Source organism: Nicotiana sylvestris, chromosome 9, assembly GCF_000393655.2.
Source record: "Nicotiana sylvestris chromosome 9, ASM39365v2, whole genome shotgun sequence".
Lineage (NCBI taxonomy): Eukaryota > Viridiplantae > Streptophyta > Magnoliopsida > Solanales > Solanaceae > Nicotiana > Nicotiana sylvestris.
Window position 1 is genome coordinate 90,877,036 of NC_091065.1, and position 18,107 is coordinate 90,895,142.

Genomic DNA, 18,107 nt, shown 5'->3' on the forward strand with positions numbered 1-18,107 from the left:
AGTAATTACTATCAATTCGGATGAAAATTTTAAAAATATGAATAAGAAGATAAATATCGTATACTTTGGGAGGAAGGGTTTTATGTTTCTTTAATATAATTTAATTTGGGTCGGATTATTCCTCTTCTAATTGGGTCAATATTAGTGAGATTGAAAAAAAATGAAATAAAAATAATATTGTAGAAAATTAAATTTCCGGCAATTATGACTTGTGTGTGAATAAAGTGAAAGTCTTGTGATTTTTATAGAAAACATAGTTGCATATGACTTTAATGATAAAAAGTCACAGTTGTATGACTATTTGTGACATTTACCTATCAAATATTAGAAATATTGGTAAAATCATAAAATATTTTTTGTACGATGAACCACTTAACTCTTTTTTGCAACAGGACTAATATTTGTGTTACAATACATTAAAAATTTACACCAGTCAATTTTTAATTTTGATGTACAAATTAGACTTATACAAGAGAAGGGAGAATATCCATCGGTTAGAGTGGTACTATCCATTATGTTTTAATTCATAGATAAAATTTGAATTGTGATCTCATAATTAAATTACTTTTATACAAACATTATTTGATTAAAATATAAATAAAAAAATCAATAAATGATCAACACGTCTCAAACCTTAAAGCCTTTAACGGACATGCATGAATACGAGATAAGTACAAAACCGGTGTTTAGTTCCAATATTCACATGATAAATAAGACAAGATAAATGACAATTGGACATGAAATTTGGTTGGTATCTGTTGTGTTCATGTCCTTTTGGATAATTTCTTGATGTGTCAAAGTTCAATGTAATTTGGTTTAGTTATGACAATTGGACAACATTATGGGCTTATATTATATGTTTGTTACTCCAAATTAACAATATTGTTAGCATCAATGAAAATGATATGCACTTTATAACAGTAGCCTTTGCTTAATTGACAACTAAATAAGTTGTACCCTTACTTAAACAACTTGTTTATCCCTTTTAGTTATTTTGTAATGTACTATTTCATGTCTTTTGTTTTATAATCGTGCACTTTAACTAATTCAACAGAATATCTGTTACCTCCTACTAGCAAGTCTGGAATGAATGAGAAAAATTATCAAGTATTTTTTTGTTCCAGTTTGAATTCAAAACTTCCTTTTTTTTTTTTCCAATTTTGAACCTCTACAAGACTACAACAACTGAAATTAAAAAGGAATTGGACTTAAGCATGGAGCAGTGTTGTCTTATGCAAATGTTTGGTATAAAATTAGCTAATTGGAATAAAGGAACAAGAATAAGCAAGAAAAACGTAGGAAGGGATTAATTATTAATGAGATTAAAAAGGATGGAAATAAGTGAATAAGATGGTGTTTGTAGGGAAAAGGACAAGATGCGAGGCCACGTTGGAAGTAGTGAAAAGCAATGCGGACATATACTTATTGAAAAAAGATGCGTGGAATAACAAAGGTAAGGTCCAATATTGGGACCCAACCTTTGAAATCTGTGACGGCAGTTTCACTCTCAACTAAACAAAGACTCTCATTTCTTTACTTTTTCATTCACAATAAACAAACACTGGTACTATACTACTACTAGTAATATGTTACCCTCAGAAAGAAAAAAAATAATTACTCAGTAATCTCTCTCTTTCTTTGTCAGAGGGTTGAAGAAATGTTGATTTCTTCACTAGTGATTGTCTGTTTCTCTCTCTAATCTCTCTTTCTTGAACAAATAAGTATTAAAGATTGCAGCTTTTGTATTTTTTTGGGCATGTAAATTTCTTTAGCTAACCGAAGTCTTCTCTTTCACGCCTCCCAAACTCTCCTTTCTCTCTCTCCATCAACACAGCCCTATGGAGATTGGAGAATCTAGGGTTTTGACAGTTGACACCACAACCCCATAAGTAAAGGTCTGTTCTTTGTTTTCTTTCTTGCTCAATGTTATAGCTCTGCTACCTCTGTTGGATGCTGATTACCTTCACTGTATGTTCTCATTTTCCATCTGCTATGCTGTCAAGATGCTACTTTTCTTGAGCTAAATTATTTCAAGGATGTTTAGTTTTTCTTGGGTTGTATCTTTTGGTTGGAATCTCTTCTATTTTAGGAATTAGGGCTCTTTCTTTCTTTCTTTTTTTATTGTACCTTTTTTTAGTGAAATGGAGGAGATTGAGGAAGCTAACAGGGTAGCAGTTGAGAGTTGTCATAGAGTTGTTAGTATGTTAACTCAACAACATGATCAGAAACAGTATGGAAATTTAGTTAGAGAAACTGGAGAGGCTGTTCACAAATTCAAGAAAGTGGTTACCCTTCTAAATTCCAATTTGGGTCATGCAAGAGTAAGAAAAGCCAAGAAAATTCTGACCCCTTTTCCTCAAAACCTCCTTTTAGAAAACCCAACTTGCAAAACTGATGATCACCCTAAAGCCCTTCAGTTGCTGCCTGTCAAATCTCCTGAAATTCCTGTTCAAGAAATTGGTTCTAATGTGAAAAGCACTCTTACGTTAGGATACCCTTTACTGGAATTAAGCTCACATAATAAAAGCTCTCTTCATTTAGCCAAACAAACACCTTCCTCAAGCTTTCATTTTGCTCAACAACAGCAGCAACAGCAGAGGTTGAAGTATCAACTTCAGCAGCAGCAATTGAAACAACAGGCAGATATGATGTACCGGCGTAGCAATAGTGGGATTAGTCTAAATTTCGATAGCTCAACGTGTACTCCGACCATGTCATCCACTAGGTCTTTTATCTCCTCATTGAGTATTGACGGTAGTGTTGCTAATTTGGATGGTAATGCCTTCCATTTAATTGGAGCTTCTCGCTCTGCGGATCAGAGCTCATTTCAACAGAAGAGAAGGTGCTCTGGAAAGGGAGAGGAGGGAATTGTGAAATGTGGAAGCAGTAGTAGATGTCACTGTTCAAAGAAGAGGTATGTAATTTTAGGCATCATATATTTCCCCCTTTGCATCTTTAGTATGTAATTTTAGGCATCATATATTTCCCCCTTTGCATCTTTTTATGTCTTAGATGTAGTTACAAGCATACGGGTTATCTTTTAACAGGAAACACAGGGTAAAAAGATCAATCAAGGTTCCTGCTATAAGTAACAAGCTAGCCGATATTCCTCCCGATGAGTATTCTTGGAGAAAGTATGGACAGAAGCCGATCAAAGGTTCTCCGCACCCTAGGTATTTGGATTTTTTCCTGTAAGATGCACACCTAAATTAGCAGTACTGTCTGCATACTTGAGCTATTAGTATCACTCTAATTGCATTAGGCTTTTCCATGATTGCATCTATATATTACCGGAGTTATTGTGTATAATGTCTGTCTATGCTTCTGTTTTCTGTCACAAAATTACCTTATCATCTCTTTCGCACAACCTTATAATAGTGCACTTTCAGTATATTTCTGTTACATTTATCCCAAATGATTGGACTTTGTGTATTTACTACCGTGTTATTTTTTCCTGCTAAATTTAGAAGCGGATGCAATATATAAATACCGGGTTCATCTGAACCCAATACTTCTGATGCAGAGTATAAATTTATGTGTAAAAATCTACTAAAGTTGTAAGAAATTATATATTTGAGCCCATAACTTTGAAATTATAGATATGAGCTCATAACTTTAAAAATGCAACAGGTTCAATACTAAGAACCTTAAAAATTGAATTTATAGAGCTTAAATCCTGGATCTGCCTTTAGCTAAGTTGATGTGTCATTATTACCGGTTCATCTTTCCCACTTTGTTTTGCTTTTTTATGTCATGGTTTATCTTATTTATGTGGTGGAGATAGCAACACCTTGAAATTTCTTATATTTTGGACGATTCATTAGGATTAACTTATTGGCTTCCTTACCATCCTTGTCATCTGAAAGGGATGTTTTAATGGTTGATATTGTTCATCAAAATGTTGCTAAACTGGAGAATGTCACATTGCTTCTGGGATTTGTGGTTCGGTCTTTGCTGCTCCAGTTGTGCAATTGCTATGATTCAAGCAAAACAGACTCGGGTTGATTTCGGAAAGTAACTAATGTCTAAAACATTGCTTGGGTTTTGCAGGGGATACTATAAGTGTAGTAGCATGAGAGGCTGTCCTGCACGGAAACATGTCGAGAGATGTTTGGAAGAGCCTTCAATGCTTATTGTCACTTACGAGGGAGAACATAACCATCCTAGGTTGCCATCTCAATCGGCAAATGCTTGACAACTTTAAGGAAATGCTAGCAAAGATGATCACAAAACTCGACAAATTTCTCATACTCTATTTTTGACCGGCTTCAATTGTTCCTGTACATATTTTGCTTGTTTAAGCTTTGAAGTGCAGATGAAGCTGGATTCTAGTTGAAATTGGAAGGTATATTAGGTTTTGTAGAAGGAAATGCGAAGGCAGTTTCAGGTAAGATGATGCCATATGGGATTTGAGGTTCCCTGATTGTAAGAATATCTTGATCAAGTATGACTCCTTTTCAGTAAAAAAAGTTAGGATTTTTGCAAATTATCTCTTACTGTGTGATTATTATGTTATGATATTATTCAGGATATAGGTTTTAGGGTTAATATTAGATTGGTTTTGCTGTCAAGTCAATTTATATTTGCTAAAGATCTGATCCTCCAACCTCCAAAGTAGGAGTAATGTATGCCTACCACTACCCTCCCTGGACCCTACCTCCGCACCTGTGTGATTCCAATTTGTTGTTGTTGCTGCTGCTCCTCCAACCCCCATGCCACCCCACCCCCTCCAAACCGCACACCCAACCCTGCTGGAAAAGGGTAAGAAAAGGTAGTAACATGATGGTCGCAGAAAAAGAAAAATTGCTGTTTATAGAGGAATATATGTACCTCTCCTAGGGAGAATCAATGCTCTTTTATATTGGAAAGCTGTTTGCTTGGAAGAAAGAGATGTCGTTGCTAATGTATGAATATTGCCTTGATTGGATTTTAGAATTATGCATTTCACTACCTTTTTGACCTATTAATTTCTATAATATGTCTGAAGTTATTTCATTTTTTTCTGGAAAGGAGACGATGAGAATCGTATTCATATATTGATTCACATAATATAGAAGACTTATACCGATACCACTAATTTTTTAAGTCTTTGGAGCTATGGGCAATCATGTCTCATATATTCAAATATTTGGTTGCTTTTAAGTCCATGTTAGAAATGTTGCGTCAAAAAAGAGTACTTAGTACAGTAGTAAGTAAATGGTCCAGAGATAGCTAGTTTTTGAGGAGTCTGAAACTGAAATGATGCCATTTTGGACAAAAAATATGTTTTTACGGTTAAAAAAAAAGACTTACATTTCTACATAAAACGTAGTATAATACGCCGTTAAAGTAAAACGCAGTATAATACTGCATTTTAGTAAAATGCATTATAATACTGCGTTTTATAATAATTTGGGCCCACCAAATAAATGTTCTGCAGGGCTGACAATTTGTTTTTTAGTGTAAAACTACGTTTTGGTGAAACGTAGTATTTTACTGTGTTTTACACTAATTTTTGGGCTCATCAATAAGTGTTCTGCGGATAACTGACATAACAATAATTCAAATATATAAAACGTGGTATTATATTGTGTTTTACCTAAAAAAATTCTGCACCCCAAGCTAGGACTTGCCTTATTTAAAGGCGTTAGAATTTTATAAAAATCCATTCAAAACTTTCCTTCAAACTTCAGTTAATACTTCTCTTCTTACCAAATATTTTTTTATAATGTCTGAAGAGGCAAAAAAAAGGGTTTCATTATATTTGGGGGGGGGGGGTGAGGTTGTAATGGAGAATAACTCTGTGAGGTATAGTTCACCTCCACAGTGTCATGTTAAATTACCACTTACAATGGAGTACGATAAATTGATATCGTTGTTATGTAAAAAAATGAGTGTGAGGAAATGTTCGGTGAACCTTAAAGTAACCGGTAGATTTCCATATTCTGTGACTCCGCAAAGGTTTGCTTATTATTCTGAGTTTAACATCGAAGATGATGAAACTCTTAGAGATTTTTTGCAGATTCTGGATGAATACAGGGAATTTATTGTAATAAAATTGTTGGAAATGTACGTCAAGGTTGAAGACGTTCCCAATAATGTGCGTGTGCATAGTAGGGATAACCCCCAGTCATCGGATGGTTATTCTGGAGCAGTTTTTGCCGGACAGATTCCTGATGAAAGAGCTTGCCTTGATTTAAACTTGTCACCACCGGCGAATGAGCAGCCACAAAATAATTTTTCGACTTTATATAATACACAAGACGACTGGTAAACTTCAATTTTTCTACGCTTTAACGATGTTTATTTTATGTTTGAATTGGATTTGTATTAACACTCATATTTTTCATAGGGGGTACCGTCCGGATATGAATTTTACAAGTTATGACCCCGCTCCTAGTTGGAATATGCGTAGTTCTGGCGTGTTGGACTACGGTGGTCCATCCGGGAGTTAGCACCAACAAGAAAATGTCCATCATGGAACATCAACACAGTTCGACTTGTAAGTAAAGTGATATAGCTATATGTAAATTATTTATCTAGTTGAGTAGCTTATCATTTTGTTCTTTTTGTGCAGTGAAAACGAGCAACTTGATGTTCCTGACCTCACACAGTTGCCCATAAACGATGTATTGACTCGTGATTTGGCAGATGCGCAGAGTCATGAAGATGATAGTGATTACGACAACAATGCTGATGAGTCTGGAGATGACACATCCTTCCTTGATGAGGATGATGACGAGGATGAAGTGGATGTCGAATCTGAGCTGACGAGGGAGCATGCTCATCCACCTCCCGGTAGACCAAGAGTGTACGAGTCCCACATGCCGTTTCATGAGCGGAATATTCCCGACCTTGATAATCTGCCAAGTATGTCGGACGTGGATGCCCTCACAAGGGATGATGACGAAATTCGGTCAGCAATGTGGGATGAGTCTAGACCAGCGGTGCTAGCAAAGGGCATGTATTTCCCCGATAAAGCTCGCCTAATCAGGGCTGTAAAAATCTACAGCGTAAGAGAGTGCCGTGAGATGACGGTAAGGGAGTCAACTACGGAGGTATACAAGGGTGTATGCCATAGAGACTTTATGGGTTGTCACTGGATGTTGCGTGCCAGCAAGAAGAAATCAAGGTTGTGGAAAATGGGTAAATTTATTAGCACCCACAGATGTGAAATGGACATATTCAATGAGAATCAATTCAACCTAGATGTAGACTTGATTTCTCTTGTCTTAATTCCATATTTGGAAGTGTCCATTAGGTTCAAGATTAAAGAGTGTATTACAGCCATCCACCAGGAGTATGGTTGTACTATAACCAAAAGAAAGGCATATCTCGATCGCAAACGTGCCTTTGAACTTATTTATGGCGACTGGGATAAGTCTTTTTCATCTCTGCCCAGGTACATGACCGCACTGCAACACTTTAACCCCGAGACTGTTGTTGAATGGAGGCGTGAGCGGAGTCCGGACAGACGCGAATATATTTTCAACTGTGTTCTGGTCATCTAAACCAGCAATTGATGGTTTTGTGCATTGTCGTCCTGTAATTTCCATGGACCGTACTCATGTCTATGGAAAGTATGATATTAAGCTTTTGATTGCAGTTGCAGTAGATGCCAACAGACAAATATTTCCACTAGCTTTTGTCATTTGTGCCAACGAAAGCGAAGAGACGTGGACGCTTTTTTGAACCACTTGAAGCAGCACGTTGTCAAACAACGTTCATGTATTTGTCTAATATTTGATCGACATGGTGATATTTTAAGTTCTGTACAGCATTTTCCTGAATGGAAGGAACCCTATGCATACCACCGTTACTGTGTGAGGCACCTGAAGGCCAATTTCTAGAAGAAATATCCTGACAAGGCCTTGCATGATTTAATATGGATGGCTGCAACTGAGCACCAGCAGTGCAAATTCATGAGGCGCATGGAAGCGATCCGACAATTAGATCCACGAGCCTATACTTGGCTGATGGGACATGATCTTCACATGTGGACATTGCATGGTGATGACGACAGACGATGGAGAGCCCTGACTACAAATGTGTCGGAGTCATTCAACGGCTTGTTGAAGTCTGCCCGTGGATTGCCTGTCAATGCCATGGTCCGCATGACATTCAAACAGATTGCGAAGAGGTTTATTGAAAGGCATGGAGCTGCATCGGCATTGATGGACAGGGGTGTTCAATTTATGCCAATATCGATGAGAAGATTTGAAAGGTACAGGAGGCGAGCACATTGACATTCATTTTTACAGTACTATCATGACCGGGGTGTTTTTGAAGTTAAGACCGCTATTCGCGGACACCGGGGGAATAATCTATAGATGGTGAATGAAGCCAGCAGGTTGTGTTCCTGTGGGAAATGGACCATCTACCACATGCCTTGAAGTGCTTTCAACAAGTTGGTTTAGGGGCAACCAACTATATTGATAGGCAATACAGTGTTGCTGCATACGTAGACACGTATGGTGGGCAGTTGCAACCATTGGTTGCTGAGCATTATTGGCCGCCAGAACCTTTTAAAATGGTATGTGACAAGGACTATTTGCGCAAGCTGCAAGTGCAAAAGAGAACGCGTATACGGAATCAAATGGATGTTGGTGACACCGTTTATGCGCGTAAATATGGCATATGATCGCAAATAGGACACGAACATAGTAAATGTCCTTCAGGTGGTGTGCGTGGCTGTGGTAATCTAACTCCTGGTGCAAGTTCGTCCAATGTACCCAACTATCAAGGATACACCTAGTCTTTTGTTTTCGTATTGTTTTTTGTAATACGTGTCTATACTTGTGTATGTTGCAATATCTATCAAATAAAATTATGTTCCACAATCTTGTTACATCTTATTTTTTAACATGACCTTTTGAATTGGGATGCTGATATGGTTGTTCAAATATTCAACATATTTGTGTTAGTAAAGAAGACGAATCTAAAAATTTAAAAAAAAAACTATAAAATCAAGACATCCTTTATTATCCTTCTTAAAATTTAATATGTAAAGCATTGTATAATACTACGTTTTTTGTGTTGTCTTTTCATTCTGAAAAAAGCTGAACCGACTGCGAAAAAGCTATTTTGTTTCATAAAAATTTAATATGTAAAGCATGGTATAATACTATGTTTTGTGTGTTATCATGTCGTTCTGGAAAAAGCTGAACCGACTGTCAAAAAACTATTTTGTTTTATAAAAATTTAATATGTAAAGCGTGGTATAATACTATGTTTTGTGTGTTGTCTTGTCGTTCTAGAAAAAGCTGAACCGACTGTCAAAAAGCTATTTTGTTTCATAAAAATTTAATATGTAAAGCGTGGTATAATACTACGTTTTGTGTGTTGTCTTGTCGTTCTGGAAAAAGCTGAACCGACTGTCAAAAAGTTGTTTTGTTTTATAAAAATTTAATATGTAAAGCGTGGTATAATACTACGTTTTGTGTGTTGGCTTGTTGTTCTGGAAAAAGCTGAACCGACTATCAAAAAGCTGTTTTGTTTTATAAAAATTTAATATGTAAAGCGTGGTATAATACTACGTTTTGTTTGAAATCTTGCCTATAAATAACGGGCGCATTCTAGTTATTTTCTGCGCTTAACAATAACCAATAGCAAATATTTTCATAAAACCAAGGTTTCTCTTTAACAAATGTCTCAACAACCACTTTATGTCCCAAGGTGCGAGTGCGACAAAAAATGCATGATGCACGATTGTTGGGAAGAAGCTGGACGCCGCTACTGGGCGTGTATGAACAAGTTTTATAGGCAACCCGACGAACCCACATCCAGTTTTGAGGTATGAGTTGATGAACCCTGTCAGCAGGAATACTACAAAGACAAGCTCCAAGATCTTCATAATTTGTGTTTGAAGCAGTGGGAAAGAGAGCGAAAATCCAAACAAGAAGTTGCGGAGTTGAAGGCGAAACTCAAGGAGGTGGAAGAAGAAAAAAAAAGCTGGAAGACCAACTCAAGTGGTTAGAGCAGAGAATACTAGGCGGTCGCGACTAAACAATGACATGTACATGTTGGGCGTAATAGTGTATCTTTCTGTTTCCCTTGTCATGGGTTTTCATTAGTTGTATTGTTGTGTTTGTTATGTGTATCTTTAGGTTTGCTATGTTTGTGTTTGTGTTGTACTATTAAAATAAAATTATTGTTCAAATTCTGTTAAAATAAAATTGTTGTTAAAATACAATTCTTGTCATTATTTACATAATGTAGTATTTACATAAAATACAAACAAAAGTAAATTAATGAGTCCCGCAGCCTGTGTGCTTCAATGCAGCCGCTGGCCTGAGTCGCATCCCCTGTCGCCCGGGTACACTATCAGGATCATCATTATCAAGTCGCCTCTTTATGTAAGGATGCATAGCAACATCGACAGTACAACTAGCAGGATCGGTAGAAGGGGCCATCGGGCTGTCAGCAACCTACAAAATAATTACTAAGCTTAGCATGTGAAAATGTATATTAGTAATGTATGTGTTAAGTCAAAAACATTTTCTCACCATGGTCTCGTCGGCCTCCTAAGTATAAACATCCATGGTGTCCTCATCATCGCATACAGTGGCCTCCGTGATGGGCTGGGACGAAGCCTTAATAAGAAAATTAAAAATTAATTTATGGCAAATCATTAAGGAAAAGAAAACAAATTGAAAATTTACATTAATACAAACATACCTGCGCCTGTGGTAAATCCGTATCAACCACCGGGGATGAGGCATAACTCAACCTGCGCCCGCCATCCACGTCTCGGGTCGGCCGATCCTCAGCTGCGGTAGATGGGCTTGAAAAGAACTGGTCTACACCTCTGTCAAATGTACCTGTGATCAACAATGTATCTGACTGGGTAACCTGCGATGCTGGCAGAGACAGCTGAAGGCTGTACGACGGCATGCTGCTGGAAGGCTTGTCTAGCTGCGGGAAATAACCCGGCTGATCATCTCCAAGATCCTCATCTCCAAGATCCTCATCATGTGCCTCAACAGGTGGGTCGACAGGTGCCTCAACGCCCCCTTGATAGGGACCACCTCTTCGCCGTCCCCCGCGACCCCATGGGGCACCCTTGCCTCGTGGGACATCCCTGCCTCATGGGTCAGCCCTGCCTCGTGCCCTACCCCTGCCTTGTGGGACAGGCCTACCCCGATGGTGCTCTTCTGGCACCACATACTCAGCCTCGTGATCCAACCTCGCGCCTTCTCTGGATCGCTGCAGGGTCCGGAGAGCCAACTCTTCCACCTGCCCGCCATACTCAACGACTGCAGCATTGTCACCATGCTGTTGCATCTCATATCCCAACTGGTAGAACATGTGATGCCCAATAGCCTACACAACATTTAAAATATTAATTAAATAACACTATATCACAATTATAAGACTTATCCCACAAAAATATACTAGTGCCTTGTGCCTCCCGACGTATGGTCTGTACTGATCGCCAAGTACATGAACGGGGTTCCCGATCATCAGTATGGTGTAACGGCGATACCATGATGTATAGATCTCAATAGTCTCCTCCTGGATCAGTGATGGTGGTGGCGGAATCAACTCCTCTCGCTGGTCCCAAATATGGACCTGCGCCTCTAGCCATCCTACAAATTCATCGTCCACCCTAGTATGATCATCCCGCTGATAATGTGTAGGCACCCATCCAGGCTCCCCCGGTATAGTCTGGGGACGGTCAAACTGGCGAAGTACACGCTCTGTAGCATGATGCTCCACCACATCGAGGCACATCATCGGGACGGAAGTGCTCCAAAGTAGTCGGTCGATCGAGCAATAATCGAGCAGATGAGCTAGCAACTCGTCGCTGTATGGCGTCCAAATGAACTATCAAATAATAACATAAAAGTGAGTATGCGCACCACAAGTGAATTTATAACAAGTAAGTTTAGGTACATATTACCTGTGCGACCACCAGCATATCTAACACATCCCTGATAAGGGGGAGATTATGATGAGCATCACTCCCTCGGTAGTTCCCATGCCGGAGAACCCACCTCATAGCTAGAGGGAGAAACAGAGGTGCTACACCCGGCTCTAGTGGTGGTAGGGGTGGCTGCAACGGCAGGATCCGCTGCAGGCCCAAACCTAAGATAAAAGCTTGACGTAAAATTTAAGAGTCATTTTGACTATATAGAATCGGAGTAATGAACAAAGTATTCGAAAATGTTGTCACCTGTAGAAGCGGCAGAAAACCACATATGTCCACCTGGGTGCCCATGCTCACCCGACACATACTCCTGTATAGGTATGCTAGAACAGCAGCACCCCAGCTGTACTGGGGTAACTCATCTAGCTGCTGCAGATGATGCAGAAATCGCAGACTCACTAGATTTCCCGAAGTGTTCGGAACAAGACAATCCCAAAAAGAAGGAACAACGCCAACCTCGTGTACCGGTCAATATGGATATCCTCTGTCTCGCCAGTAATGTTGGGGTGCAATACCTCCATATGCTCTTTGATAGCTGTCACAGAAATACGACTGCCCCTCTAAGTGCAGCCTCACCCTGTGATCTGAAACCAGTATACTGCCCCAGCAAATCCAAATATTGGGGACGCGTCATAGCTCTCATATACTAGGTCAGTGCAACGGCCAGTCCATCTACATGCAGCCCATAAAAAACCTGAACATCCTGAAGCGTGATGGTGGCCTCTCCAGTGGGCAGGTGAAAAGTGTGTGTCTCCGGTCGCCACCGCTCTATCAACGCCGTGATGAGAGACCAGTCGAGCTGCATCTGCCCAATCTCAAAAATCCTAAGGAAGCCCGTAACACGCAGGTGATGGACTACGCGGGCATGGAAAACTCTCCCCCTGAAAAAATCCCACAAGTCGTCCGATCTCTTTGCGCGGAGAGTCTGATCCAATAGATGTCCCTCCCATACATAGACGGACCTATGGTCGCCCTGTAACAATAATATCTGATCCGCGGCTGGTCCAGGATGCACATGCGGCAAGTCCATGTCGTCTACTGTAATTTAAACAATATTAGTTGTGTGTTTGTGTTATAATAAATTAAATAATTAATTTTTAATCAGATAGAGTAATTATCTATGGGTTCCAGGCTCGATATTTGAGGCCTAGTAGCACCAAGATATCCTTAATTATTATGTGTGTCAATTTCAATATTTTTAAAATTTTATTAGTTTAATAAATTCAATAATTAATTTTTAATTAGATAGAGTAATTATATAGAGGTTCCAGGCTCGATATTTGAGGCCCAGTAGCATCAATTTATCCTTAATTATTATGTGTGTCAATTTCAATATTTTTAAAATTTTGTTAGTTTAATAAATTAAATAATTAATTATTTAATTTGACAGAGTAATTAGCTATGAGTTCCAGACTCGATATTTCAGGCCCAATAGCACCAAGCTATCCTTAATTCTTTTGTGTGTCAATTTCAATATTTTTAGAATTTTGTTAGTTTATAAATTAAATAATTAATTTTTAATTGGACATGATATACAACTATGAGTTCCACGCTCGTATTTAATTTGACATCATATATTAATTTGTTAGTTCTGTAAGTTTATTTTATAAATTAAATAATTAATTTTGTAAAAGGCTTTATATTTTATAAGTAGATACTTAAACTACAGAGACTGTACGCTAAAAGGCTCTATATTTTACTACGCTAAAAGGCTATATATTTTACTACGCTAAAAGACTCTATATTTTACTGCGTTATAAGACTCTATAGTTTTCTACGCTAAAAGACCACTATTCTTTAAACAAATAAATAATATAAACTAAATATAAACAACAAACATATGAACATAACATTCACAAAATTACATATAAAACAATAAAAGATATTTGTGAACAATTTCATTAACAATAAAAATTATTTCTCAAGTTTTAACTATTTTTTTAAAACGCTAATAATTTAATTCGGGTAAAATAACATACAAATTTAATCGCAAACATAACACAAATCAACGTGGAAACACATTCAAAAAACAAATATGCATATGCTCTACAAGTTTCGACATAAACTAAATCGCAATACCTTGATTTATGTTTTTTGAAATATCGAAAATTTAAAATTTTGATCTCAAAAGAAGGAATCCAAGACTTGGGTTGTATGCGGGACCTACATTCTTCACTTTTTGTGTGACGCGTGGGCCCAAAAAATTTTTTATTCGCGTGGTGGAGGGGGGGGGGGGCAGAAATGGTAGGGGAGGGTTTTTTAAAAATGGGGATTGCTTCTGTCATGGGGAAGAAGACGTAACTATATTTTATTAAAGGAAAACGTAGTATAATATTACGTTTTTCTTAAACGCAATATTATAATGCGTTTTCCTATAATAAAACAAATAATTAATACTGCATTTTACTTTAACGACTAGCTTTCCATTAAAGTAAAATACAATATTATACTGCATTTTATGTAGAAAGGTAATTTTTTTTTTAATTGTAAAAGCGTATTTTTTGTCCAAAATGACATCATTTGAGTTTCGGACTCAGCTTGTGAGTTGTTACGCCCAACAATTGGATACGTTATGTTCCCTGTTAAAGGGCATGTTTCTACGTCATGTCCCAATGGCAAAAACAAAATCCAAGAAATTATTGCTAGTGGAATAATGACAAACAAAGCACCAAAAAAAATAGTGCTTGAAGAATTGCTTCTCTCTCTATATCTTCCCTTCCCGTCATTTCTACTGTGGTTGGCTGCCTGATTTGAAAGCGGCGCAAAAGCTGGAAACAGCATTTTCTATCTTTATGTCAAAAATATACACTAAACAATCTTTGAGTCGCTAGTCACTGTGATTGAGGCTTTTATTTTCATTGATATTATGGAGTCCGTACGGCATATCCGCCGTTCAGCGTGTATGTTGGTCCCTCAGTTGGATAATAGATTGGGATCCTCCCACAAATTTCAATCCAGTCCGGAACCAAAGTGTAGTTTTTTGGACTTAAAAGCACAAAAATAGGTGAAAAAAGTAACTGGTGACCTTTTTATGTATATGCACTATACCTTAACGACACGTTTGTCCTTTAAGGTATAGCACATGTATTACATGCATTATACCTGATTTTTAAAAGGCGGTCAAAGTATAGCTATAGTGCATATATTAGATGCGCCATACCTGAAGTTGAAAAGACAAATATGCATAAGGCATCAAATATATGCGCTATACTTATGTTAAAAAAGGTATTGTCGTGTAGTGGAGCTCTTTTATTGCCTGGTTCGGTAGTCAAATCTTCATTCATTCTCAATTTAAAAAATTCGAAAAAGAGGTATTCCGAATCACTTTTGTAGTATAACTCATGTATATAATTGTGTCACGACCCATTTTCTGAACAAGCCGAAACCGGCACTCGATCACTAAACATGACCGAGCGAACCATCACTGCTTATCAAATCTACTATAACTCCAAACTTTATATGCAACAAGACAATACTCTAACCAAATACTTTTATTTAATTTAAACATTTAAATAAATCCACTCCAAAACTTTATTCATAGTAACCAAAGAAATACTGCTAAGTTATTATAAAAAACATCTGAATTTTAACCCAACGACTATGTCTATGAAGCCTCTACTGATAAACTGATGCACTGCTTAAGACATAAGATTTCCTGGCCAGTTCTCTATGTAACAAAGAAATAACTAAATAAAGATGACTCTAAGGAATACTCCACGAACAAAAGCGGAGCTCACCAATAGCACTGGAAGAGAAGGAAGTCCTAACTCGTAGCCTGCTCGCCTGCAAATCCGGTTCCTACGTTGTACCGCAGACCAACGTAGGTTCCCAAAAGAGAACGTCAGTACCATCCATTCTATTCAGTGAGTTTCAACAACAGGGGGCGAAACTTTAATAACATATACATTATGAGCAAAAGTTCTAAATGCATGTAAAACATAAGGCTTATAAGAATAATTCTAAATAATTGCATAATAGCAGTTTATGAATATTCTAAAAGAAATTCTTTTCTTTTTCTTTCTTATAAAAAAAATACTTCACTTTATACTTTTGGAGTTCCAACTATCCTGACTTAATTCTGTCTCAGTCACAGTGTGATCGAAATGAGTTCGATCCCAACCTGATCGAATAGGCCCAATCCACGAAGTGCCACTCACTTCATGGTTCTCAGTGCTCATGTCTCATACCTTAGCATGGCTAAGTAAATTCTCAGCAACGAGACCCTCGGGTCGTGTGCTCCCTACTTTGGCACAAGTAGTTTCAGGAAGTCAATGCCTTGGTCAGGACTCTAGGCTTGGACGATGACCCCTTCTCAGTATAAAGGATACTCCCAAAAATCTTTTCTTTCTAAAACTTCTTATTGTGACTTTTCAAGTCTAAATCTTTTATACATACTCATACTGGTATCCTGAAATGTAAGGCATGACATAAGAATGAAGTAAACATTCAAAAGTATTTATAAAGGTTCTTGATCCTTCATGAATTTTCACCATGAAAATGGCATATAAGAATAACATAAAAATCTGAAATTTATGCTCATACATCCAAATAATCATCTAAACTTTAGCTAGAAAATAATTCTAAGCTAATAGGTACTTACTACTCTAATTAAGTATATATTAACTCTTTTATGCAATTCATCAAATACCTTGTGTGCGTGCTTTTGTGAGTTAAACCACTTTAGTAAAGGATTATATAAACTCACCTCAAAACTTCTCGAGCCAATACGTAAGCCCCAGTCCAATTGACACCAGTCAAATAATGGATTCTACAGCAACGAGTGCATTTTAATTAATTTAAAGTTTCACACATAGACGCAGAACTTACTGTTGATATAGAGAAAGAAGGGAATAACTATTCAATTCTTACCTATTACTACTGTAGGCTCATTGACAATAGGGAATTTTATATACCTGAGTTCAAGAATTAGTGATTTGTAAAGAACCCTAGATTTTCTGTTGCCTGCGTGATAAGAAGCCTCTGTTTCGTGAGCAAATTGTTCTTTTTCGTCTAAGCTTTTGCCTTCCGTCGTTTTTGATAATGACAGAACGAACGTTCTGTTTCTCTTTAAGGCTTGGGGCCTTTTTGTTTTCCAGAGCCCTTCTATGGGCTTTTAGCCCTTTTTCCTTTCTTCTTTTTTAAATTTAACTAATAACTAATGATACGCACTTTTAAAAAAATTAATAATATTAAAATTAGTAACATTTCCCTAATTGTATATCCAATTATTTATAAATAGAAAAGTAACTCAAAAATCAATCACAAGGGCTTAAATCTTTAATAAAATTATAATTTAAAATAAAAAAAATTAAATTAAATTCTATATTTTGCGCGTCTTGAAACTTTTATAGATTTGAGGAGTGTTACAATCTTCCCTACTTAAAAACATTCGTCCTCGAATGTTTCTAGGGCCTTATTCTTAAGCTAACAATCATTCCTTAAGTCCTTGAACCTCTTAAGTTTTCTTAGCACTACTTACTCTTCTAAGGGACTCAAAATTTTGGCTAACTCCCTAAATTTTAAAAATTTTTGGTAGAGTTTCCCTTGTAAATTGGACTATCCAAAAAAATATCCCTGTCGCAAATACCACAACTACACCAACAACAACCAAATATACTATAACAGGCCATTCTTAGGCACCATAGACAACTCATAAATTAATTACTCACACTCCGGCAAGGAAGGTACCACAATAACCAACAAGAATCTAAAACACACCACTTTAGCAAAAGTAAATCAATTTAAGAAGTTAAATGTACTCTGGCATGGCACTAAATTATTAAATAACTAAATATACTATGACAAAAACTAAATTACTTCAACAGCTACGTATAATCTAGGAAGGACATAAACACATGCTAACTTGTATTTAATAAATAAAATATAAATGTCAATCCAAACCTAGGTTCACATATCTTTTTCCTCAAATAAATATGGATATTTCTTCCTCATATATTCCTCGACCTCCCACGTAACTTCTTTTGAATCATGATTACTCCACAAAACTTTTACCGATGCTAAATCTTTTGTTCTCAACTTTCTTACTTGCCTATCGAGAATTTCTATAGGTACCTCTTCATAAGTCAAGCCTTCTTTAATTTCTATGATATCGGCAGGTATCATATGCGACTCATCATGAATGTACTTTCTAAGTATAGACACAAGAAAGACAGGGTGAACAAAGGACAACTCAACGGGT

General features: G+C 37.2%; 1 protein-coding gene and 1 long non-coding RNA gene across 2 annotated transcripts; both read left to right on the forward strand.

Moving 5' to 3' along the window:
* The first annotated feature begins 1,754 nt into the window (after nucleotides 1-1,754).
* LOC104228256 (probable WRKY transcription factor 21) lies at nucleotides 1,755-4,489 on the forward strand. Its single transcript, XM_009780695.2, has 3 exons — nucleotides 1,755-2,914; nucleotides 3,048-3,173; nucleotides 4,051-4,489. Exons 1-3 carry the CDS (start codon nucleotides 2,142-2,144, stop codon nucleotides 4,193-4,195), a joined length of 1,044 nt encoding a protein of 347 aa, XP_009778997.1. The 5' UTR covers nucleotides 1,755-2,141; the 3' UTR covers nucleotides 4,196-4,489.
* Nucleotides 4,490-5,822: 1,333 nt separating this feature from the next.
* LOC138878275 (uncharacterized) lies at nucleotides 5,823-7,077 on the forward strand. The gene is made up of 3 exons (XR_011402523.1): nucleotides 5,823-6,249; nucleotides 6,332-6,481; nucleotides 6,557-7,077. It is a non-coding gene; the product is annotated as an uncharacterized lncRNA (long non-coding RNA).
* The last annotated feature ends 11,030 nt before the right edge of the window (nucleotides 7,078-18,107 follow it).